The 27143-nt window shown below is 39.6% G+C and overlaps 2 protein-coding genes across 8 annotated transcripts in view; both read right to left on the bottom strand.

Annotated features, from left to right (window-relative positions):
- Window positions 1-779: 779 nt before the first annotated feature.
- On the bottom strand, window positions 780-15194 carry LEPROT (leptin receptor overlapping transcript). The gene is made up of 4 exons (XM_081056877.1): window positions 14985-15194; window positions 10362-10437; window positions 7323-7509; window positions 780-4906 (listed from the first exon to the last, which is right to left on the bottom strand). The coding sequence occupies exons 1-4, from the start codon at window positions 14998-15000 to the stop codon at window positions 4790-4792; spliced, it is 396 nt and encodes a 131-aa protein (XP_080913003.1). The 5' UTR covers window positions 15001-15194; the 3' UTR covers window positions 780-4789.
- Window positions 15195-19114: 3920 nt separating this feature from the next.
- Window positions 19115-27143, bottom strand: part of DNAJC6 (DnaJ heat shock protein family (Hsp40) member C6) — a 121327-nt gene continuing 113298 nt past the window's right edge. For all 7 annotated transcript variants that reach the window (XM_081056006.1, XM_081056007.1, XM_081056008.1 and 4 more), the window contains exons 16-19: window positions 25688-25951; window positions 23335-23477; window positions 21562-21738; window positions 19115-20916 (exon numbers count right to left, since the gene is read on the bottom strand). In XM_081056006.1, the coding sequence (XP_080912132.1) occupies window positions 20815-20916; window positions 21562-21738; window positions 23335-23477; window positions 25688-25951 (686 nt within the window). In that variant the 3' untranslated portion in view covers window positions 19115-20814. The remainder of the gene's footprint in view (window positions 20917-21561; window positions 21739-23334; window positions 23478-25687; window positions 25952-27143) is intronic.

The raw sequence follows: 27143 nt of genomic DNA on the forward strand, positions 1-27143 counted from the left end.
AAATAACCATGAGATTTGTTTTTCTGAATTAGCAATTCTTTTAAAATATTAAAACATATTTTGGTAGGGAAAGAGCATTCTCAAGAACGGTTGAGCAGGAAGATGATTTGGCATCATGAAAAATGTGTATACACTTCAACCCACTTCTGCTCTTCTAGAAAAGCATCGTAAAGAACTAATTAAGGATGTTCACAGAGACTGATGCATTCCTCAGTATTCCACATAGCTCTTTCTCACATCTTTTGGATCTGAACTCAAAATGGCTTCTTCACATGGCCACCCTATCTCAAGTTGTGAGGCCTAACTTACTACTTATCCCCTTTTCTACTATATTTTGCCCCCATGCCACCTATCATGTCACGTTTGTTTTTTTTTATTTTATTGTTCAATTACAGTTGACATACAATATTATTTTCTTTTATCTTGTTTTTTTATTCTCCTCCTGAAATATAAGCTGTATATAGCAAGTGATTATGTCTGTTTTGATCACTGCTGTGGCCAGGGACAATCTTAGATTTTGTGGGGCTTGACACTTACACAATTTTGGGGTCTTCCTTCAAAAGGCGCTTTTAAATAAATTTTAAATTATCAAATTAAAATTCTGGGATAATAGGATATTATAAAATCTAGAAAAACGACATTGCAGGTGAATTAAAACACCCTCATAATTTGAATTATTTTGGTATTGGCTGGATTCCTGAAGATATTGTCTCACAAATTCTGGAATACCTGATATACTTTTCTTGTCATTCAGACAAAGAGAGTTCATTCTTCCATTCATTGTGTTTTGCAGATTTATTGATATATCAATCAGCATACCATAAAATTCACATTTAAAGCATAGAAAATGGTTTCTGGTACAGTCAGAGTTCTGCAAACATCACCACAATTTAGAACAATTTCATTACCCATGATAAGTTTGTACCACACTTATCAGTTCATTAGACATTTCGGTTGTTTCTACTTTTTGTGTTTTTTTGAGATGAAATTCACATACTACACAATTTACACTTTCAAAGAGTACAGTCCAATCAATGCCTTTTAGTATATCTAATAGTTGTGCAACCACCACTAATTCCAAACATTTTCATCATCCCAAAAAGAAACCCTGTACCCGTTAGTTGTCATTCCTCACTTCCCCTTCCCTCAGCCCCTGGAAACCACATATACCCACTCTTTCCATAGATTTGTTTATCCTGGACATTTCAGATAAATGGTATTATACAATATATGGACTTTTGTAACTGGCTTTTTTTCACTTAATATAATGTTTTCAAGGTTCATCCATGTTGTAATATGTATCAATAAGTACTTCATCTCTTTCATTCATTATTGATGAACATTTGGATTGTTTCCACTTTTTGGCTATTATGAATAATGTTGCTATAAACATTCGTTTACAAGTTTTTGTGTGATGTATGTTTTCATCTCTCTTAGGTCTATGCCCAGGAAGGGAATTTGTGGGCCATATGGTAACTCAATGTTTAACATTTTGAGGAATTGAAATTTTACGTTCCCACCAGCAATTTATAAGGGCTCAATTTTTTCCATATCCTTGTCAACACATTGTCTTTTCTAGCCATCCCTGAGAGAATAAGGAATGTTATTCATGAAACATTTCAGCTACACTCAGTCTTCATCAAAAAGATACCTCAGAGGTCAAGATTTCTTGAGACTATAAAAAAAAAATCTGTGGGTTCATAAGGAAAAGAAACAACTATGAAAAGTAGGATGAGCTGAAAGGGAGGGATATGGCAGTGTTACCCTGTTCTAAGATAGTCTCATTCTTTCCTATAAACTGCTGGAATGCTTTTTCCACTTTACTTTGGAACATTGCCATTTTCTGTGAAAGTCATTAGGTGCCGAGGCATGCCCCTGTAAAAATAAGGAGGCAGCACTGTGTGATGATTGCACAATGCAGGTATGGGTGAGTTTCAGATGTGGGGAAGATCCCAAGTCATTCATCTTTCTGGAAAAGAGTTGGATCAGATTGCTTTGTTCTTATCACAGGATATCAGCCATGCTAAGAAAACTGATTGGTAAGAGTAGAAAGGTGGATGATTTTGGAATATGAAGAACCTCATTTAGAAGGTGGGGTAAGTTAAGAGGATGGCTCCCAAGTCAGGAGAGGAGGCCAGCAAGCCTCACAGGAGTGTACCTGGACCCCAAAGTATTAGGGGATAGAAAGGGCTGCTAAAACTGACCTAAGAAAGACTTTGAGCTCTGGAAAAGATGTGGAAATTTACACTTTCCTGCCTCCACTGTTGACACTAACCTGTTTCCAAGACTCAAATCTCAGGCAGGTACCTCGATTACTATAGGTCAGCTACATTAGGGTTTAGTCTGCCACTGAGAGCTTAGCCTGGGGACTCAGTCACCAATACGTAATATTGTTTCTGTGAGAAAAGTGTTTCAAAGTCTACCTGTAAGCCAGTTGTTTGGAATGGGATAGAGAAAAATACCTTCATAAGACTACTTACATATAAGCAATATTTATGTGTAAATTCAGTTTGAGAATGTAATCAATATGCTTTGAATCTCCCAAATATATTTTATGGTATATAGAAAATAATGAAAGTTTAAAAGGAAAAAAAATGTCCAACATTTTTGTCACCAAGATGAAACTTTTGTATTGTACTTTCATACGTAGCAGTATTTCCTATTGACATTTATTACTTAAGTGAAACGTAGGCACTTCAGAACAAATGTCTTCTGTATTCAGACACATAGCAAATCCCAAAATCCACCACTTCAACAAATCATTTCATTAATAGGGAATAGCTACAAATAGTCTCTATGCAAGTACTTTACATTATTCTGAAAATACAGTCAAGAGGCAAAGATTTAAGGCTACACATTAAGGCTACCTTGGTTATTTGAAATGTGTATAAGCAACAAAGACATTTTTTTTTGCAAAAGATAGTATAAATTAAACACTATTCCCATCCGAGGAAACAAGAGCTATTACAGACCAACTAGATATTCAAAATGGGATCTTAAAACTTATTGCTATTATTCTATTGCAGGACAGATTATTGCTCAAACTGCCCATTTTAGAAGACCGAGAAATTCTCCTTTTTTCATTATCTTTTAAGTAAGGCTACATCAGAATGAGGACTTTTAAAATTAAACTCTGGTTTTGTGTTAAAAGTAAAATTTATTACAATACAATAAGTGCAAGTGTTATCAAAAATGTTGGTTAAAATCATAAAGTGTCTATATAATTTGTCTAATATAAATATTGGAACAACTTTAATAATTCTATATGTACATATAACATTGAAAACAAAAAAATCATGCACAACGTCAAAATATAACTTGGCTTATTGTCCTTTCAGGTATCACTTTTATCTTCTCCTGGTCCCAGCATCATTCCAGAATATGAAGGAGTGTGCTAATTACTCAGATTACAAACTTCAAGGGTTCAGTGTTTTGAATGTATGTCACTTATCACATATTAAAAATGCTTTAAAATCACTGCTTATATTCTGATCAAGTGGTTCTATTTCCCATCTCTTCCTTTATCAACAGGTCTTGGACATAAAGTTGAATTATAAAAACTGTGATTACAAGGTCCATCATGACATGTATCCTAATGATTCATTTAGAAGTAGCATAAAGTGTTTTATATATTTATAAAGTCCTACAGGACATGAAAGACAAGCATATCAACGTATAAGTAAAATTAAGCAGCTCCCCCTCTGCTTGCTTACTTGGTTCCATGTCTATAGAAAAGAGATGCCAGTGTCATGAAAGAGTAAGAGCAAATCAGAACTGCTAGGAGTGTGTGTGTGTGATGGGGGGCGGGGGGCGGAAACAGAAGGAGCGGGACATAAGTGTCAGATTATAAAGGGAAATGAAGCAGAATTACCTAGCTATTCTTCTCCATCTTGCTAAAGCAGCTCCTGGGGTCTCAGGAACTGGTTCCAGCCTGGCCTCCCCCTCCTCGCACCCCAATGGAGCTCCAGGGTTATTCTGTTCCCCCAGCACTGTAAAGACAGCCATTGCCTTTCAGACAGTGAGAAGGCAGAGCTGTTACCTACTGCCAACACTTCAGAAATATGAGCAACAGCCTGTATCTTACAGGTGGGACATTTCACAAATAACAAAGAGTGTGAACTAGGCCTCAACATGAGGGGAGATGAAACAATTTTTACAAATGAGCACCTAACACCCAGAGAGGTTAAGTGATTCAGCCAAGGGGAAGAAAAGGAAACGATGTGATGTTTATTCCTCTATGACAGCACTTCTCATGCGATTTCATCACAATGTACTGGGTCTGGGCTGGGGCCTCAGGTGCTGCATTTGTAATAGGCTCCTAGGAGATGTTGATGCTATCTGTGGACCACACTTTGAGAAGCAAGGGTCTACCACACAAAGAGGGAACCACCTCTGCCTCTCTGGGCCACAAGTGTGTCTTGGAAGTCCTGAGCAGAACTGAGACCTGGTCCTACCCAAGTACATCCCCAGGCAGAAGGTGTAGATGCATTGCATATGTGAGCAGCTGTCTACAAGACTGTGTTAATATATTTTCTGAGAGCACCATGACTATAGAAACAGCCAAACAACATAATTCAAATTGAGTAAATGGAGTGATCTATTTGCTGGGAATATAATTAATCTCTTTCTCATGTAGTCCTCCTTAATGTGAACATGATCTAAAGCTATAAAAAAAACAAAAAAAAAATAACCCAGCATATTGAAATTCATAGTCAAAGGCCACATGTGCACACACATACATATAGTATGAATTTTAAAGAAATTAAATGCATTTTATCAGAATAAAGTGCTACCACTGCTCCCAGCTAAAATCATCTCCTCTTCCAAATACAAGGAAAAAACCTTGAATTGTAAGGAAAATGACTGCATTGCCTGCCAGCACAAGGCCACAGGCTCCCCATTTGATCTGAAACACAAGAAAAGAAAATTAAATCTTTACTTTCTTCATATTGTGCTCTTTACAAATCTGTTATTTTCTGCATTCGAAACATCCAATGAAATATTACATAAAACTGCTAAAAGGCTTAATGTAATAGGCAGGAGACAGTGAACTATTCAGTAATTAGTCTAATTATTTCGTGATACTTGTTAATTAAGTCTAGTATCATCCTTAACATTTTCCCCATTAGACATATTTCTCTAGTTGTTTTCACTACACAATGATTGCCTTAAGTAAAATACATGCAGCAGATTATAATGAGTCCAATTACAACAGTGGGTACTGCAAGTTCCGTACACATTGCCTTCTTTTATGAAAATAGGAATTGGAGAGTTATGGATTGGTTTGTTTCTTTATTAGGCAAAAAAAAAAAAAAAAAAAAAAGACTGAAAAATAACCTGCATGCAAATGAAAACAGCTTTCAGGGTGTGGCAGATGATTTTAGAGGCACAGTTGGGGATGACAGCACCCTCTAGTGGGCATTTTTGTTTTAATTTAACCAACAGAAAACATCAAAGTTAATTCATAAAATGTGATGCATTTTCCAAGGGTGAAAATAGAAATCTTGAGAGCAAAACTTAAGAAGTACTTAGACTGAGGCATAAGATGAATAAGGTCATGACAATCTTGCATTCAAAAACCATCAACGTTTCTCCATTATCCAGATAAGAGTTCGAACTGGCACAACATTAAAGACCCTTCAAATAAGGCGTCACCAGCCTTCCTACCCTCAATCTCAACCACTCCTTTTTGCTCCATCGTATAGGACTGCTGTTCTTTATTCCACATTTTGCTTTTTCACACTTGGGTGCCATTCCATTTAATAGCCTTCACTAATTTAATCAAAATCCTATTTATCAAAAACCACATCAAATGCCAGTTGGAATTTCTCTTGTTCCGAAGGCATTCTGATCATGTTTTAATTATTACACATAGTACATTTATTGTATACTTACCCATCAGGCTACTTTCTGTGCTCTTTGGGAGCAGAGACAGTATCTGCCTCTTATTCCTGGTGTCTTACTAATAACATATGTGCTAAAGATATCTACTGAATGAATAAATAAGACTTGTGCATATCTGGTATTCAATGCCCCAAATAAGAGTTTCACAAAACTGAAACAATAAAAGCAGATTGGGAGGAATAAAAGCAAATAGTAGGAAGACAGTGAACATCAAAGAAAAGAATTATACCCAGAATTTGTGTTTTGGAGACAAAAGGAAAATTTTTATATTGGATATGAAGATGTCATCTTATTCACTGTATCTTCTAGTAGTTAACAGTTGCCCCTCAACATATGCCTATTGTGAAATATATATTTGATCTTCCTCTCCTTTTTGGCACAGAGCTCCTAAAACACTTGAAATTCCATAAGTGACAAGAATGATAAAAATTACCTTTGTTATGTTAATGAGGCAACTTTTGGAAAGCACCTAAGGATGAGGGATGGTTTCCAGAGAAGCCAAGCACGTGATAAAAGGTTTGGAACTTCAGTCCCACCCTCCTGACCTTTGGGGAACTAAGTGGAGCTGGTGACTGAATCAGTCATCAACAGCCAATGATTTGATCAATCATGCCTATGTAATGAAGCCTCCAAAAAAACCCAAAAGGATGGGATTTGGAGAACGCTGGATTGGTGATTTGGTGATTTGGGGAGAGTGGTGCGTTCAGAAAGGACATGGAAGCTCCGTACCCTTTCCCCATAACTTAGCCTATAGGCATCTCTTCCCTCTGGCCGTTCCTGAGTCATATCCTTTTACAATAAACTGGTGGTCTAGTGAATAAACCAGTTTCCTGAGTTCTGCGAGCAAATCAATCAAACCCAAGGAGAAGGTTATGGGAAGCTCTGATCTACAGCTAGTCGCTCAGAAGCACAGGTAACAACCTGGACTTTCGAATGGCATGAGACGGAGGGCGGTCACGTGGGACTGAGACCTTAACTTGAGGCTGTCTCTGGGTAGACAGTTCTCGGTGGTGGTGTGGGGGAAACTCCCCACGCCAACACACACACATTGGAATTGGGTGATTAGGACCCATTTAGATGTTCATTTTGGAACTTGAAAAGTATTACTATTGTAGTCTCTGTGGATTGCCCTAGGATAAGAGGCAAGGATTTGAGAACAATTCAAAAAAATAGCTTAAAGCAGAAAAAACAAGAAATCATTTGGTCTGGCTAAACGTTGCCAGAGAAACAAAGAAAGCATTCTGAAAACATGGCCAAGATATTGATAGGTAGACCTAAAATGTGCACTAGAGAAACTGAAAACAACCTCTGATTTGAGTACTAAGTCTAAGAAATGAAAATGAAACTATGGTTCCAGACACAGGCCTTGGAAGTAAATTCAGCAACTACTGGGCAAAACAATAGAGAACAAAACTTACCACAGCCACACGAGCAAGAATAACAGGAAATCCAAAGGCAGAAACAACAATTCCAGTGGTGAAAAAATATGCCAGTTCCCGACAGGCACTGCTCGTCGCATCAGAGTCATACGTCACTCTTTTGGCAATGAAATGGGGGATGGGAGAGATGGCGTGAAATATCAAGACGAACAAGGGCCAGTAGACACTGTCGGTTGGATCCAGAAGAAATGCAAAAAGAAAAGTTACAGTTAAGACAGTCTACTGTTTTAAAGTTAGTATTATTTTACATGTCTAGGTCAAAAACTACTTACTCAACTGTCAATACTAGCACATAAGCTGATGTTAGCAGATAAGAAGTACTGATACTTAAAAATGACCAGTCCCTTAAGAGGTAGATAGCTGATACTGTGGTCAGAAACAACCACACCATGTATAAACTAGAATCTTTATTTTCTGTTATTACTGAGCTGTAATTTAAGGACAGAAGCTTAACTTAGACCTCTTTGCTTTCCCTATAGAATTTAGTTCAGTGTGCTGCACATGCTAATTCAATAAAGCTGTTTTGAGTGTCTGCATGTTGGAAACATTTCAGGGATTAGAATAAAACCCAGGTTCCTTGCCCTAGTCTACAAAGTTTTACATGATCTGGTTAACATTTCTTTCATGTTGTGCCATCTTCCCTGCATTAGCTTAATCTGTAGTCACATCAGCTTTCTTTCAGGTTCCTTAAACACACTTAGGCCATCCTGCTTAGAATACTCCATCCCCTGATCTTCTCATTGGCTGGCTCCTCTTATCACACAATATAAGCTGAGAGGTCTCCTCCTAAGAGCAGTTTATCCTGACCATTCATTTTAAATGCCTCGAGTCACCCTTGAGCACATGACCCTCTGAACTTTCTGTATAACACCTATTCCCATCTCAGATTTTCTTGTTTGTGAGAACAGGGATCTGATCTGTCTTAATCAATCACCATGTATCTCCAGGGCCTATAATGAGGTGCTTCATTAATATTTATTGAATGAACAAAATAATAAATGGATTTTAAGTTTGGAAGACATGAAAATACATACGTGTATTAGTGAAAACTTTACATACATTCTAATCTTTATTACAAGGGATCACAATAACTCTGAAATGCAAAAAAAAGCTATTCTCAAATTTCAATGTTTTGCATTTATTAAAAATTACCGTCTGCTTTCCAATTACATTTCCCCTATTTCCAACTACATTTTCTCTATAAAAGCTTTAAAAATATTTTTCTCCATCGGTTAGACATTTATTATGTTTTATTCCCTGAAAGGGGGGAAAAGGCATAGTCTCCACCCATTTTTATATACACACACAATACTGCATATCACTCCAATGCCTTGGTAACACAGATCCACCAGATACCTCTGAGCAGGAGTTGGGGTGAAGCCCCACCATAATGAAAGCTTCCCATTTCAGCATATATCTAAGAGGGCAGGAAGGTTAACCAAAAAGCAAGAAAGGAAAGTGCCCTTCATGAAAAGACTCACGACAGAAACACTGAGTTTGGACTCCTAATTTTAAATGAGAGGAATTATGATGTATTTCAAGAATCACCAAACAATATTGTTGGATGGGGCTTTTAGAGATTCTGTAGTTCAAAGCCCTTATTGTACCAGTGAGAAATCAGATACAGCTTGGAGAAGGGGTCTGGAATAGACTCAGCTGTTACCTGACATACCCACAGCCTTAAAATTATAGCAGGATGAATGGAAAGTGTATTTAATTGGTTTTTTTGATGCCTGAAAAAGAGGATTTAGATAAATGGATCAACCTATAATGTCATTTAGGTGGCAAACCAATTCTCTGAAGTATTAAAAACAGCTGTCCTTATTTTAAATGTGGGAAGGTCATTTGGAACTTGACTTGTCAAGGCTAGATATTATGGATGAGAAAGGGGTTCTACAGAAAGTAACCTCACAGGGTGATATGATCATAAATTCCTACATGGGCAGGTCATGGTGGGTAGTCATACCCTAGGCATATAATTTCTTTAGTGAAAAGTTTGTTACCTTAAGCAAGTCCTGTCCATTTTTCTGTGCATCTAGGTTAACATACCCTTGAAATAAGCATAACTACCCTCAAGAAAGCACATAATCTTGTTAACTATTCTGTAATCCAATTCCCGCTTTGCTTTCTCCTGCCTTCATGTAATCTTCCTTACACTCCCTCCTTAATTTCAAACACATAAAAGAAACTGCAAAATTGTCATTCTACACAGTATTTGAGATCTTGTTTCCCAGCAACTGTCATCAGTTTGGGCTCAAATAAACTCTTATAAATATTCTCTAAGATTTGGACATGTCTTACATTGACGATATAAATTATAAATGCCTCCAAAACAAAAAATTGGATTCAACTGTTCTTTTAGAAACTAGTGAGTTTTTCTCATGATCAAAAGGTCTGTTTGTGTCTATGTGTGTCTATATATGTACGTTATAAATGTGAGATAATTTACCACCTCCAGATGGCATTAAAATTAATTTAAAGAAATTTGTTTAATGTTCCCTCAGCCTGAAATGCCCTCCCCAACTCACCAGCCTGATAAACTCTTATTTATCCACCAAGTCTCAGCTTAAAGAAAACTTCTATATAGCGCTCCCCGGCTCTCCCAGGGAAATTCTGATGGACTTTCTCAACACTCTCACTGTACTTTGCACATACATCCACCATAGCTGTCACCTTACTAATTGGATTGTTTACCTGTGTCTCATTCACAACTAAAACTGTGAGCTCCTTGAGGACAGCACTATGTGTCTTCATTCTTGTATCCTCCGCTGATCCAGACTAGGTGTTCAAGAAATGCTTATTAAATGAAGACATCAATTTTAAAAAGAGCTTTTCTCTGTACAAGTACAGCTGACCCATGAACGGATTAGGTTCATAATTTGGGCTTCTCTAACTCATTGGTTAGAGCTTAGTGTTAAATCGACCAAACTCTCTAACACCCATGACACACAAACACACACACACAAAAAAAAATAGTGACAAAGACACAAAAAGAATAATTTTTTTCCAGTAACTTACCCATAATCCTCTAAAGCACATCCCAGCATAAGAAAAGTCAGTCCAATAGCCCCACTGAAGGATAATAACACAAGAGCTGTGAAAAATAAAACCAAGAGTTACAGGTTCCAGATCAGTGTTTGCCAGGGGCTGAGGAAGGAGGAGAGGAATGGAGAACGACTACTAAGGGTATAGAGTTTCTCTTACAGGTAAAGAAATGTTCTGGAATTTGATAGTAGCGATGGTTGCACAACTTTATGAATATACTAAAAACCACGGACTTTAACACTTTAAAAGGTTAATTTCATGGTATGTGAATTTTATCTCAATAAAAATGTTGATTAAAAGAATAAAAGATCCCAAATTTAAGCAAATGTAGTAATTTACTTATTTCATTATTTCATTAATTGATAATACATTTGATTAGCGGATCACTGCTTATGTTCAACAATTTTAAATTTTTTAGGTGGAGAAAAGTTTTAGCATTTCCAGTACCCAACCCATATCTAATGTATGAATTCTCTATATTTGTCATAAGTAGCCAGACAGCCAGTCTACCACAAATCCAGTGAGGGGAAACTCACCACTGCCTGAAGCAGGCCATTTCATTCTGACAGTTTCTAAAGACTGAAAAACTTCTTTCCTTAAATTATATGCAAAATTGCCTCCCTGTAATGTATACCCTTTGATCATTTTTGACTCCTCAAACCGCAATACTTCAAGTATTTGGAGACTATCTTCACAGAAAATGATTCTCAATTACTGAATAAAATATTTATTCCCAGCATCTGTAGGGCATTAGTCTTTGAGGGGATAGGAACATATCTGTCCTTATGCTGCTAAGTGAGAAACAGAATATCAGAGTTTTTTAAAAAATTTCAGCTCTGAGTCACCAACATGGGTTCAAACCTTCTATGCCCAGGACTGGTTGTGTGACCTTGGGTAGACGTTGAACCTCTTTAAATCTGATTTCTCATGTGTAAAATGGGGATAATGGTGCCACCTTATGAGGAAGCTTATGGAAATTAAATGAGATAATCTATGTAAAGTGCTTGACAAAAGAAGGGGCTTAATAAGTAAATGTTAATTGATGCTCATTTTCACAATATTCTTTGACAGAGATATAAATCAGAAGCATAGGACACTACATTATCCAAATTTCCTTCTGAAAAAATCCATAACACTCAAAATTACTCACTGATTAAACTAATTAGAATTTTCATTGCTTCTTTTTACATTAAGAGGAGATTTGGGGGTGGGTACTGTTTTATAGGAAGATGTCAAGGTGCTTTTTAAAAACATCTGGAAGTTTGCAGATATTAGGGGACAGGAAGGACTGACAATTTTAATTTATATATTTTTTTCATTTGGTGCATGTCACTTTTTAAAGAAAAATACACAAAGTTAAGTTTTTACATATTTCAAGACAGAGGATCTCTTCCTGGTTGGCTTTGTCCCCTCCCTGTGCCTTACCATTTGCATTACTCCCTCCTCCAGGACACCTTTCAAAGCTGAGAACCACAGACCTTTCTGGTCTGTAACAGCAGTCTCTCTAGGTTCTGGAAGAATCAACTGTATCTTCCAGTTGATTCTTTTCAGTCTTTTTTTGCCTTTTTCAGGAATCACATCCTCTAACCATCTCTTAAAGTTGGAGCTGACCAGGAATTCAATTTCATTTATTTTCACTCTACATGCTGCTGAGACACTGCGTTCTACCCACAGTTCCCCAGGACCACAGGGGCCGGGCCACATCGGTGTTGCACCTCCAGCTCCCATCTGGATTTCTCCATCTGAGTAGCCAACAAGGACCTCAAATTCAACATGTGTAAAACATCCCCTTTTTCTCCCAAACACACACTTCTTCCCTTTGAAGGTTCTATCTTGAAATTCCAACACCATCATGGCACTCTAACTTCCAGTAAATCAGCAAGTCAAGGTGACTCAGTCAGACCTCACTGCTATGGACTGAAAGCTTGTGCCCCCACAAAATTCGTGTTAAATCCTAATGCCCAATGGGATGGTATTACACTTTGGGGAAGTAATTAGGTCATGAGCGCAGAGCCTTCCTGAATGGAATTAGTGCCATTATAAAAAAGACCCCAGAGAGCTCTCTCACCCCTTCCACCATGTGATGATACCGGGAAGATGGCTATCTACAAACCAGGAAGTAAGCCCTCAACAGACATCGAATCTGCTGGTACCTTGAACTTCCCCATCTCCAGAACCAATAAAATTGTTACGCCTCTGAGGACTAAAGCACCCACCCTCTTTTCTTCAACCCTTGGCTACTGCCCTAGAGCAGGCCCTTATCATCTCATGCCTGCCCCTATTCATCGCTTCCAATCCACCCTCCACAGTAGACAGTGACCTCTCCAATATATAAAGCTGGTGTCATTGCTTCACAGTTGCTTTCACAGCCTACAAGTTGTTCTGGCACTTGAGGTGCATTGTGGTCTGAGCCTCAGTGCCTTTCCAGCTTCAAACCTCGCCATTCTCCCACTAAGCTTCAGTCTTACTAACATGGCTGAAGCTCCTGGAGAGGACAGTGTGCTCTTTCATGCCCCCTGCCCTATGTTACATGCTCTTCTCTCCATTTGGAATAAACTCTGCCCTTCCCTCATCCTAGTAGGTGAAGCCTTATTGATCCTTTTAGCTTCAATTCAAGGATGGCCCCTCGTGGAGAAATGGTCCTCTTACTTTCTGGAGTCGGGTTAAGTGATCTCATCTGTATTAAGTTAATAGGGCTGCTATTAACAACGTACCACCAACTGGGTGGCTTAGAACAGCAGAAATGTATTTTCTCACAGTTCTGGAGGTTTGACGTCTGAAATCCAGGTGTCAGGAAGGCCATGCTCGCTCTGGAGACTCTAAGGAAAAAAGTCTTTCCTGTCCTCTTCCTAACTCCAGGTGGTTGCTGGTAATCTTTGGTGCTCCTTGCCTAGCAGCTGCGTCACTGGACTTTATGCCTCTGTCTTTATATGTAGTCCCTGTAGGTCTCCATGTTCAATTTTCCCTTTTCTCATAAGGACACTAGTCATTGGGTTAGGGCCCATGCTAATTCAATATCGTCCTAACTTGATTACATCTGGCAAGACCCTATTTTCAGATAAGGTCACATTGACAGGTACTGAGGAATTAGAATATATCTATTTGGGGGACACAATTCAACCCACACCATCTTTGTGCTCTCACTATATCTGAGCACAACTTAGACACTTACATAGTAATTATTTCCAACTCTGTCACCCAGCAGTAACTTCTCATTTATGTTTATCCCTAGTCTCAGGCAGATAGCAGTCTCTCAATACAAGTTGAATTATCTGCAAAATGCTTCTTTCCCTTAGTGGTTTTCTACTTCATAGCCTAACTTGCTTTTAACTACATCACAATTTCTAACACATTTACACATAAACATCATTATTTCATAGTTTCTGGGCATGGCTGAACACAGTCCAATACTGAGATCCTACTTGTCAGCTGTTTTCTGCATTGGCTTCAAATGGCGATATTGCACTCTGGGCACTGTCCAAGTAAATTATGTTTATTAACCTGATGTTGAATATAAAAGTCAGCCAGAAATCATGATAAAATGGGTCTGTGGCTAAAGGCTCACACACTCAGATAAATTTCATAGTAATCCCATACATGTGTGCAAATATACTGTATACATGTATACATGTATGTGTACGGTATACTGTATACTGTATACCGTATACATAGCAGGTTGACTAACAGGGGAAGGAAGAAGATCTTTGGGTTCAAATTTCAAAGAGGACAGGCATTCCAAAGAGGACAGACACAAGTTACCCTACTCTTTTCAAAAGATTAGAAATCGAATGGTTTCCTCCCAAAATAACAGGAAGCTTTCCAATAACCTCTCCCACCAATGTCTGACGGGATACAGATAAGGGAAGTGGTGTTCTTGGTACCCCCTTTTTATCAGCTGCACCATTCCAAAAGTACATATTGCAAAACTCCAGTGTCTGTCCATATGTGAAAGCAGCGATAAAATTCCACCTAATCTACCCTCCACAGTTATGACAAATACAGCATTTCTGGGCGCTTTCTTTTGACACCCGCCTGCAGTGAACTCTGCCCCATTGGAAAAATCATCACGAACGAGAGGATTAAGTGCCTCAAAGCCGAGAACACTGGAGACAATGGCTTCTCTGGAAGCAATGGGAAACTGCGGAGCGGCAGGAAAAGAAAGGAGAGGCCTCAGGGTGGACATGTCAGGAAGTGGAAACCTTGTTAAAAACTCGGCAAGAAGTGGGGCGGGGGGAGAACGCTGCGAGGAATTGAGGAGGAGCCGAGATGATGCTCCGGGGGCTGGCCCAGGTCTCCCAAGCAGGCACCCTTCCTGGAGAGGGCTCCGCCTGGAGGGTCCCGGAGCGCCAGGCGAGTGGAAAGGCCAGTGGCCTTGCAAAGAGAGAAAAAGAAAAAGGTTCCCCAAACACCCTCCACCCGCATCCAAGGGGCGAAGGGAACGCGACAGCGCATTCCCCCTGGAGGGGCGGGACGCGTGGCGAGTCTGGGGGAAGGCCGCTCGTCGCCCACGCGCTGAAAGCGCAGCTCCAAGCTTAGCCCGGAGAGAAGGCGGCGACCCCCACCGCAGGACTAGCGAGCCGGGGACCACCGATGTACCTTTAATGCCCGCCATGTCTCCCGAGCTGGGGCCGCGGCTGCTTCCGGCTTCCTGCCACAGCCCTGGCCCCCACCCAGGACTGTACCGTGGGTCCCGAGCCCGCCCCGGCCACCCAGAGCCCCGCCCCTGTCAGTCCCCATCTTCCCCACACCGCCCATACGGGGCCCCGCCCCTGCGGGTGCCGATCAGCCCCCGCCACTCGGAGCCCCGCCCCTGCCTGCCCCAGGCCCGCCTCCGCCACTCGGGGCCCCGCCCCTGCCTGCCCCAGGCCCGCCCCCGCCACTCGGGGCCCCGCCCCTGCCGGCCCCAGGCCCGCCCCCGCCGGCCCCAGGCCCGCCCCCGCCCCTCAGAGCCCCGCCCCCGCCACGCACGGCCGCGTCCCAGCCCGCCCCTAACTCCGCCCCCATCTCGCAGAGCGCTGTCATCCTGCCTGCTGGTCCCGTTTCTTGGGCCTGCCCTGCAATCCCGTTTGCGCCGCCATCCCATCTCCTAGGTTCTGAGCCCTCCTCAGAGAGCCGTTTTGTATTTACTTCCCTCAAGGGAATGGAGTTTTGTCTTGTTAGGTACAGCCTAGAAGAGAGCTTAAAAACCATCTGGTTCATTAGACCTTTAATGCAAGAGGCTCAGAAAGAGTAGGACTTACCCGATTCCCACAGCTCTTTTGAGGTTGGCTTACTTACCCCTCGTTCTAGCCGAGAACTACTCCACTGTACGGTGCTGCCCCTCTTGCACTGCATTTTTCTTAATTTTCAACGAGACTGAAAGATTAAGAGATACGTGGGAACCCAGGTTCTAACTACCTGAGAGGTACAAATTCTCATCACCACCACCTTTCAGGATCCCCACCTGGTTGGCTTTTTCAAAACTGTACACAGAGTATTATTGTCTCAATACATGCTTAACTACCTGTGAGTTTATTTTTCTAGCTCCTCTCATTTCTCCTCGTAGATGGAAGGAACTTATTAAAAACTGTATAGCTAATACTTGACTCACGGCCGACCCATGGAGATCCAGAATTACGCTGCACTCTGTTGCCTGCAATCTATTCAAGATAGTGGAGAACTGCCTTCCTTATTTTGAGTATCCTATTCTAATACCTGTTAAAGCTCTCGAGGTGCTCCCTTTCACGCAAACACCGAAAGTCTGTCTTTTTTAGCTCCCTTGCTATTGTGCTAAGCGGTTCTCATGAGGAAGTTAAGGTGTTTTTCTCACTAATGGATGATTGCCTATGGAGTCAAATCAGCCCATTTCCCCTTTCATTTCCAATCACCCAGCAAGCATCTGGAAAACCAGATATGAAGGTTTGCTCGAGGCTTCCATGTCAACTTGAGGCGTCCCACACAAAGGAAATTTTAGAGAAAAGTGACATTACTTCAGAGGAACAGCTTGGTTTGAATGCCTTAAGCTTCGCAGGAAGAAACTAAAGATGGTGAAAAGCAAAAAGATGAGGTGTTTGCAGGTGGATAATGTCCAGAATCAGAAAAATGCAGCGCCCGTATTGGTCTCCAACAAGTTTTCTGCCCACACCAGCTGTCCTTTCCAGTTTCAGTTTATTAAACACATTAAAGAGAAAAATTGCCATCTTGCCTCAGGCTTTAATCATCTTTTTAGAACATCTGCTTTTCTCTTGCCAGATGCTGCACTGAAAAATTGTTCATCCACTTACCCACTCCACGTTTCCTCAAGAATAAGAGTCACCACAAACAGAAAGTAAAACCTCAGAGGCTGAGCCCTATCCCCACCTGGCCATCAGTGTGTTACTTTGATGTCTGAGACTGTGTCCTCATGCTGCCTAGAACTAAAGTGACTTCAAATAAATTTTTATATTCTCTCCTTGTATTCAATTCTCTCACACTATAAACTCGATTTTATTATCTCCATTTTACAGATGAGAAAACTAAGGCTCAGAGAGTAGCTAGTGAGTAGGGAAGCTGTGATCAAGCCCAAAACAGTTCGCCTCTGAAGTCAGATGGTTAGCATTTGTATTGTTCCCCATGGTAGATCTGAAGTTCCAAGAAGGCAGAAACTGTTGTAGTAATTAGAAATAACAGTCCCTTATGTTTAACAGGGCAATCAAATCCACCTATTCAATTTTCCTTATAAACATATTTGTATCCTATATACAGTATACACAAAATATTTGAATTAACAAATATTAATAAAGTTCAGGATATATAGTATCATCTCTCCCTATCCTACAGAAAAAAATCTAGCCTCAAACACCAATTCTGGGTAACCCTCTCCATGCTTCCATTTCCTGCGGTACGATTTACAAAACCTGCCTCTCAGAACTTGAAAATTAAATGAGAAAATGAATATATAGAATAGTACCTATATGTACCTGCATGAAAGATAGATGCAGAGACATCACATCTGCACTGGGGTTGGATGTGCGTAAGTTAAATGCAAGTATGATGCAATAGTATTGAAATCAGTCAGTGGTAGTTTTCCTTCCTAACTCTCAAATACTACTTCTTTTCACACAGCCATTCCCTTTATAGAACCTACAGTGCAAATCTCTGCCATTTTACACAGATAGCTCTGTCAGCCCAAGGAGGCAGAAATCAGAGCCAACTGGTTGCCTTTTCCTACTCATGTTATCCACTTCCCACAACAATGTAATTCAGCTCCAATACTGACCTGCAGTGATACACTTTGTCTTATTGACTGTAACAATAACTCCTATTTAGTGAGCATCCACTTAATAACAGGCAGTTTATATATACAAATACCTAATTTCTCCATTGCAGGGTTGTTAGAAATATCTGTTTTACAGGTGATAAGATTAAGACTTAGAAACTTTAAGAAATTCACCCAGTGTGACAGTCTTAAGTGGAAAAATCAAGATTCCAACCCAGTCTTCTGGTCTCAAACCAATGCTGTGCTACTGTTTCCTCGAAAATAAGATCTAGTCGGACAATCAGCTCTAATGCATCTTTTGGAGCAAAAATTAATATAAAACCTGGTATTATATTATATAGGATCGGGTCTTATGTTATAGTAAAATAAGACTGGGTCCCATATTAATTTTTGCTCCAAAAGACGCATTACAGCTGACTGTCCGGGTAGGTCTTATTTTGGGGAAAACACAGTACTATACCCAAACAGCACGGTTTAGCTTTAGAACAAACAAAACCTGTTTACTTGATCTAAATTCCCCATAGATGTTTCCAGTGGAGAAACTGGACAATTGCTGTGATAACTATTTCTGGAATTCAATTTTTGTGTTCATTTCTTAAACAGTGGTGTTTTATCAGCAGCATTAGGATCCAACTTGGGCGTTCTTGCAGACACAGACAGTACAGGAATGGATCAAATGATTTTGATTTGCAACCTGTGCTTCTAAATGAACGTGCTGCTTCTGTCCTAAAAGAACTAAAATGTTTTCTATGACAAAGTCCCAGATTCCCAGGACCAATCCCTCTGCCTCGGTATAAAAATGCAGCTTTGAAAAATCCATGAATATTCTAACTAGGAGACCAGGATTTCTACGCTGATTCCTTCTGAAACGTAGTATTCATGTAACATGATCAAAGTGTGTGCAGTCACGGAGGCAAGGGTGGCAGTGAGGGTGGTCAGAGTATAAATTCAGAACTCCTGTCAGATTCCACTTTGGTACAAATGTATTAGATGCTTTTCATATTCTTTCCCCATAACTTTTCTTAAATGTGAATCATGTGGAAACGTGTAATTCAAGTTTGTTATTATATTGCTGTGAGTGCCAAAATAACTTAGGTTTCTACAAATATTTTTGAGCCTTTTAATATACATTACAAATATTTTAGACCAATCACATTTTGTTGTGTGTAACATATTTACAAAACAAAAATATATTACAATAAATATGAATGAAATGGTGAATCTGATCAACAAGAAGCTCTGTCACAACCAGATATTTAAAAGGAATGCAAAAACCTGTTGGTCTACACATGTTAAGGGTTTTGAGATAAACAGGGATCCAGAGTTATAATGTATCCGGAAAGAGGTGGAGAACCCAAATTTAAGTAAGATTTTTTTCTCATTGCTAATTACATAATGTTTAATGATGTTTTAAACTGTGAACATTGGTGAATTATTCAAACATGATACAAAGCTAATATAGATCTATCATTTCAAAATGCACGTGACATTCACATAATATCCTTTTAATTATTATCATTATATACTGTAGTTCACACAATATCTACAAATGTGAATGAGGGAAAAAAAACAGGGCACAGCAACATGTCTCACATTCCAATTTTAAATAAGACAAGCACATACTGGATCAAACATTATTTTATAATACGTTAATAAATAACAACTAGTTTGTTATGGTTATCTTGAACAGTTTACAGCTGTATATTTAAAAAGAACATTTTTTTTGTTTGTTTTTTGCAAGTTCACATTGTCAGTAAAAGGTAAAGTAAAAAATGAACCTTTTTATCCAAAAAAAAAAAAAAGAAAAAAGAAAAAAGAAAAAGAGAGTTCTCTATAGAACATAAAGCATTTTCGACATGCTGCTTTTCCAGTACAGTTTGCCACAAGAAAATTAAAACAGAAACAAAAATGATTGTCTTTGAAAAACAACTGTTGAAAGCTTTTCACAATATTGAGCATGAACCTTTTAAAATTAGCATCGAAATCTTTTTTGCCAATCTGCTTTGCGTGTGTGTATATATATATACATATATATATATATATACACACACACACTATGCACATATGTATGTGCACCAAAAAAGGTCTACGAAAGTCACGGGATAACAAATGCTTACCCCTTAAAATCAGAAACAGCCAAAAAACTCAGCTGACCAGTGTGAAGTCTGCAAAGGTTTCACTCCTGCTTTGCTTTCACAGATGTCCCTGTGGATCCCCAACAACTTTTAAAACGATAAACCCCACTGGAAACCACTTGCAAAACAAGAGGACACCGTGTCCATACTAGATATTGGTCCTGGTAACTTGTGAATGTGCCACGCTGCTTTACAACACGCTAAGTACATTTTCTTGGCTAAGCAAAAGGAAGAGCATTAAGTTTTATGGCAAAATTAGAAGTTTCTCTCAGATCGCACAGCATATGTTATTAAGACTTTTTAATCAAGCAACCAGTTTTCTAAAGGGAAAGGAAGGTAGCAGCCCCAGTTTCTGACCAGAAATGAAGATTTCTACATCCTCAGAATCCCTATTTTCTTTAGCCAGCATTTTCACTGATTTTTAGCTTACCCAGGAAGAGTTGGTGGTAATCACTGGATTGCAGTATAATCACTTTCATAATTCAAGTTCTTGTGCAAGTTCTTGTACAAGTTCTCTTGACCAAAAGAATGTACAATACTATGCTATAGACCATAGTAAATTTCTATTAATAAAAAAAAAACTTGGTCGTTGTGTTCCTAGAGTCTATATAAAGCTGTTGCTCAAATTACATCTTTCCAAGAAAATCTAAAAACCATTAGTTAAAATCTATCATTTAATCTTATTATCATAACTTTTGTTCATTAATCCTATTCCCAGACAATGAAATGGGTGTTTTGCTTCTGGTGGCCTCTATTTTCCATTTCCCCACAATATGCTGAGTGCCTAGACTCCCAAAGGGCAGGCTGGAATGTTGTAACTCCGCAAGGGCATTTGACTAAAAGTTCCTCTCCTGCTTTGGAACTTTTATGGTGGGGACTCAAGAAAACAAACATCTACACTGCTTATCAATGAGGAATTAATTCACAAGTAATGTAACCGTTTAGTACTGGATACATGTTACGGGAGTTTTTGGTTTATCTGTAAAAATCTCAGAATTGTGACATACACTAAGCATTAGCACAGGTCTGTAGCAGAGACGGAAAAGCTCATGAATTAATACAAGGGCTTTTGGCCTTGATTTTCAAATTCAGACCAGGCATCATTGAGCTCCATGAAAATCATCTTTGCATACTGTTCATAGGGTTGCCCAGTAGCCTATAGATAAAACAAAATATGCATTAGATACCATAGATGAAATTTTATTTATTTATATTAAATCTTCTACTGCTAATATGTGGGCTCTAAATTATTGAAATGTTTTTCTATTAGGCTATTTTTCTTTTTACAGCCCAATCTATGTGACCCTAATTACTATGACCTCCCCAGAATGCCCACCCCCTAGAAATTCACATATGGTAGTAATAATCAGTCAATGAGTAGACAACAGAGAACTTGTTGGGCAGCAAAAGCTTCTTCTCAGTCTCCACAAGTATCTACCAAATGACAACTTGTTCATGACCATCTATCTCCAAATGATTGTATTTCTAAGCTCCTATTTTCCCATTTCTAAAAATAGTTAAGTTCTTGGAGACCCTGAAAATTATTTGGTGATGAATCTTACACCTACCTCTCTAAGCAATGCCCCCATTCCGTTATTTGTAATATGTAGTTTGATATTTTTTCACCAACTTTATAAAGTATAACTATTTGTTTAAATACTCGCTTTTAGCCCACGGACTTTATTTTATCATATGAATAGGCTAATCACCAGCAAATTTAAAGTATGCTGTTTGAATATATGTTGATCAATTAATAAATCAAGAACCAGACAGTCGGGACGATAGGGTAGGTTCTACTTACTTTATCTGGATGTACCACCAGTACCGCCTTCCTGTACACCTTCTTCACCTGCTCTGGTGTCACCAGGTCTGCCATGCCCACTGGTTTCCACTTGGTCTCCCCAGCCCACAGCACGGTGTGCATGGTGGACAGAAGTGCTCTGATATTTCTCTCTTTGCCTTCAATCCATTCCAGAATCTGCATACACAGGGGAATTAAGAAGTTCAAATGCTTTCGGGTCTAGATGGTCTCCACTTGGGCTCTGGAAACCTCTCCCACTCCAACAGCTTCAAAGTACCTGGGGCTCCCTGTGAACTCCAAGCTGTTTCCTCTACCTGGAATGTTCTCCCATCTCCGCTTCCTGCCTTCTCTTTCTGATTCACTCTTCATCATCCTTCAAAAGCCTGCTCAGGAATTTCATACTGTTCACCTTTGAGAGTTTGAATTCCTTCCTCTCTTACTCACTCCTAAAGTATCAACTCCGTGGGGACACATATGATGTCTATTTTGATCTCTGCTATCTGCTTTTGTCTAGTATAACACAGGGCACAGAGACGCTAAATAAATATTCCTTGGGAAAAAATAGAATACATTTCTCTGGGCTACTCCCTTAAACATATTTCTATCATACTATATGCCCCACTTTATTGTAACTGTCTGTCTGTCCTTTCCTGCCATGAGGCAGAGCTGTCTGAGGAAAGGTACTGTTTCTGAGATAATACTGTTATCTCAGAAATCAAGTCACTTGGCTGGCACAGAAAAGACCTGCTCAAAAAAGGTTTGTTAAGTGAATTCATCCATTTAGTCATTCATTCAAACTATTCATAGTTTGGATCTTCATAGTTTGAACAAATGAGGTGATTAAGTGGAAGTGATTGTAACCATGTGTCAGCACTGAGGACATTAACAGGAGCTCAGTGCACATTTGTTGTCCAATGAATGGTTTAGTCACGGTTAATGACGGCTCCTCTCCCAAACAACTAAATACCCTGTGCCAACTAAATAACCAAGCATGATTTAAAAGACATACATGACTTTCTTTTACAGAAAAGCGACAGAGTTTGCCACATGAACAAAAATTATCGTGATGGAACACACAGGTTTTGGAAGGGATATAAAGCTTCTGTGATGTGTGAAGTGAAAAGCAAGTGCAAACAAAGGACCCTCTATCGTACTCAGAAAGTACCAAAGAATCTGACCATCCTCAACCGATGTTCAAAGCTGTCTGGAAAGGTATTATATTTTTCTTCCCCAAACGTGTAAGATTGAGTGGCTATGCTAGTCTGGTTTTGAAGCGCTTTAATGAAGTAACAGATTAGACCTTCATCTTCTAGTCTATTATAATGGCAGCATATTTAGTATTTCGCCATGTAGGATTTCAACCTCTCCATCTGTGAAGAGCATGCTAACTCTCTTGATCTTTACAGACTCTTCCACCACCTCACACAACTCATCAGCATGACTTCCTTTTTGTTTCCAGGATAATCTGGGTCCACCCCTCCACACAACATCCTCATCTAAGAAATAACATCCATTTACTCATCTGTGATAAAAGGTGGTTAGAGTATCTGGTTTACAAACTTAAAAAAAACAACAGAGAAACTTTCTTTTGCCCCAAGTCAAATCTTACCTACACATCCAGAATGCAAAACATAAAAGCTGAACTGCTCTGGTGAAGAGTGGAGAAGAACAGTGAGGAGGCAAAGAACAGGAACCCTGATGGATCCACACACATGACCTTGTCACATGACTTTGTCATACAGGATAATCAGACTGAGTCAGGGGAAAACTCACCTTTAATTTCTCAGGATCCATTTCCTTAGCCATTTCTTCCTTTCTCATCTCAGCTATTGTTCGAGGCCCTTTTTTGTCTTTGTGTGCATTGAAACCTTGACTAGAAAGTAGATCTTCAAAGTCAGCTGCTTTTTGTTTCCCTTCTGCAATATAATTTTTAAAAACTCATTATAATTTTTACTCTTAAACATAAATCATACCGTTGTCTCATAACACTTCAAGTCTTCAAGGTGCTTTCGCATGCATTAATCTCCTTACTTCTCACACTTACCTTGTATGGGTATGAGACTGCCATGCCCATTTTATAGGTGAGAAAAATGAAGTCTGGAGAACTTAAGAGCTCTGTCCAGGACCATATACCATGTCCATGGCAAAGCTAGGATGTGAGGCTAGATCCAATTCCATAATTCCATTTAGACTAAATCCAATTCCATTTCCACTGTACCATCTATTTATAGATGAGGACACTCATGTTTGTCCCCACCCCCTACCCCACTCATACAACTAAATGCCAGCACTTTTCTTCCTACACTCAGCTGACAATTTTAGTCAATCATAGTGGTCTTCTTCTTCAAGTCTGGTTGTGGCCTCACAATCTTTCTCAATCTGCTTGGAGAGGCAACCTAGCATGGTGGCGAACAGCAGAGACTCTGGAGACAGACGCCTCAGGTTTGAATTCCAGCTCTGCCACTTATTAGCAATGTGACCTGGGGGCAAGTTACTTATCACGTCCATGCTTCAATCACCTCATGTATAAATGGGGACAGTGTTACTACTACTACTTACTTCATAGGGTTGTTGTGAGAATTGAGGTTAACATTTTATAGTGCTTATAACAGTACCTGGCTATTTAAATGTTTGTTAAATTTAAGCAAAACCACAACACACCGGTCCATGCTGTCAATGTCCACCAATCAGAGTTGGTGTCCGAACTGAAACCCATTTGTCATCTCTATACTGGTAGGTACTCTGTACACACACTGGCACATGCACACACTAAAACGGAAGTGCTTTGAGACTAGTGATTTTGTCTGTCTTGTTCATTGCTGTGTCCCCAATGTATTCTACATTGAAGATGCTCCATCAGTATTTGCTGATTGAAGACACTCACCAAACACCTACTCAAAATAAAAATGGAAAGAAAGCCACAAGTCTCTATGCAATTATCCAAGGAATATCCACTGCTAGCCAAAGAACAACATGATGTTATGCGTTCCCAACAAAAGAATCCCTATCATGTTAGTATTGTGAAAAGACTGTGTCATAGCCCGAAGGCACTGTGGTGGTTAAGAGCAAGGGGTCTGGAGCCCGATTGCCTGGGTTCATATCTTGGCTCTGTCACTTACAAGCTGTAGGAATTTAGGACATTACTTTATCCATCTCTGTCATAGATTCTTCATCTACAACATGGGGGTGGTTTTGAAGAATATATGAAATAATACATGAAAACTGCTTAGAACAGCACTTGGCTTAAAGTAAACTCTCAATAAATCATAGTTATTGCTAGTAGGAAGTGTAGAATTTTCTTTTCCATATTCCAAAGAAAAGCCTGTTTCCTTATCATATCCCTATACATTTCCTTCTTGGGTATGATCAATTCAACTGGAATGTAATATATATCATAACAGGCCTTTTAACAAACTCAAATTTAACCATTCCTGCTAGGAAAAACACACTGCTTTTTACTCATCAAGAATCGCATTTACAAAAAAGGAATGCCATCCAGAGGAGCCTCCAACCTTAGTTGTGGGCCCATTTTGTGTTCTTTTAACTTTCTTCTCAGAAGAGAGGAATAACCATCACAGCAAACCCAATGATCTCAGGAACATCCACCAACCAGAGCATAAGAAAGACCAAATGTCCAAGACATATACCCTCCTCTTCTCAGCACCCAAGGGAAAATGTGAACACAGTGCTTGAAGGGTTCCCAACCTTTCTCTTCTACCCCCTCTTCCAAAGGAATGACAGCTTAAAGATCCAACCACCCCTCCACTCACATCCACTCAATATTCATTTAGTTCCGATCATGTGCCAAGCATTATGTTTTGTGCCTATGATAAGATGGCAAAAAAAGACACAGTGCCTGCCCTCCAGCTAGTCTTAATGTGGACAGACAGACAAGTCAGCTAACAGTCAGAAAATGATGTGTTAAGAGTATGGTAAACCCAGGTGCTCTAGGTACAGAGTTGGAGGCAGTGACCATGCTGTGTCTCTACAACTATAAGATTGCCTCAGAAACTACTGGAATTGTTTCTTGTCTCCTTCACACATACATACATACAGACAGACAGACAGACAGACAGTATGACAACACAGGCCACTCGATAGCCAGGCTCCATACTATCATCCTTACCCAAATTAGTTGATCCTTTCCCACGTTCATTCTGGCCCCCAGGCATCGCTGAGAAGCTCACGTTGTAGTTGGGTCGGTTCTGGGGAGAGGAGTGTGGCATGCTAGGCTGTGGCTTCGACTGTGTCTGCTGCCAGTTGTAGCCACCTGCCTGCTGCCACCCTCCACCCATAGGCTGGGGAGAAGCTTTCTGTGGCGAGCTGAGAGGTGGAAATCCTCCACCTAATCCAGTTGGTGTGGTGGGTTTGCTGGCAAATGAAGAACTACCTACAAAGCAAAGGGGACAAAGAAGGTAAATGTTATTTTGAGTATCCTCTAACTCTTGTATTCCAGTTACTGTTTGCAATGACTTTAGTGGAAATCACCTTGACTGATAGCACAATAAACTTTCCGAATAATTAAAGAAATTTCAGGTATAGATGGTCCTTTAATCCCCATAATGACATTGTTAGGTATGTATTAATAGTCCCATCTTTTCTTCAGATGAACAAACTGCAGCTCAGAGCAGTTAAGTGATTTTCTCAAAGTCACACAGGCAGCAAGTGACTGTCTTTGTCACTGTGGCTCCAAGTCTTTGGCTCCAAGCCAGAAGAGCCCTGGCTCTTCCCACTGTGCCATCCCTCTCCTCCTTCCCACCTTCTAAGCAGATTCTATTTCTTCACTGGAGCAAAAACTACCAAATGACAAGAAGAAGGAAAAAATAAAATATATTCACTCATTAAGGTGCTCATTACACTTCAATGATCAGGATTAATCATTGTTGGTTATAAATACAAGCATGGTTGATATTCAAGAGTAAACAAAGGTGTTTTGAAATTTCACAAGTAGGTTTCAATTTCATACTGCTTACATTTCACTGCAGGAGAATAAACACAGCCAATGCTCTGACAACTTTGAACAGAACAAAGGATCGAATTCACGCTTTAAAAAGTGACACAACTTTGTGCCAGGAATTGAAGTACAATCCTGATTCCATAATCTCCTAACTTTTAAGTACTCAGTGCATACATGCTGAGGTGTTTCCAAAATATGATGAGTCACGGCTTGTGTTTAAAGAGGTAAAAAGAGAACCTGAAATGTCATGATCTCCAGGGACCCTTGCGTGCACCAAACCCAAAGTACCAGTGATTATAAAATAACTAACATTTATATAGCTTTTAGTGTTTACAAGCTATGTTTGTATACATTACTGCCATCAAGCTACACAACACTCTTAGGACATAGGGAATATTATTGGCCCCACATTAAAGATGAGGAAATCAAGGCGCAGAGAGATGTACTGACATGTTCCTGATCTCATAGCTGGATAAAGGAGCCAGGCCGTGACCACAGGCATGCTACCTCCAAATGTCATGCTGATTTGCTGCGCCCATAAGCCCTACTTCCTCCCCAAGTCTCTGAGCTTTTCACTACAACTCATCCCTTCCTTACTGTCTCTTCTTTCTATGGATACTTTCCC

This window comes from Rhinolophus hipposideros, assembly GCF_964194185.1.
Source record: "Rhinolophus hipposideros genome assembly, chromosome: 8".
Lineage (NCBI taxonomy): Eukaryota > Metazoa > Chordata > Mammalia > Chiroptera > Rhinolophidae > Rhinolophus > Rhinolophus hipposideros.

Bases quoted from the DNA above. Each gene is read 5' to 3' on its own strand.
- LEPROT (XM_081056877.1), bottom strand. The intron at 7,510-10,361 runs GTAAGTTACTGG...TCCAACCGACAG, and splicing joins TGTGCTTTAGAGGATTATGG to TGTCTACTGGCCCTTGTTCG. The intron at 4,907-7,322 runs GTAAGTTTTGTT...CTTGTGTTTCAG, and splicing joins TTCTTGCTCGTGTGGCTGTG to ATCAAATGGGGAGCCTGTGG.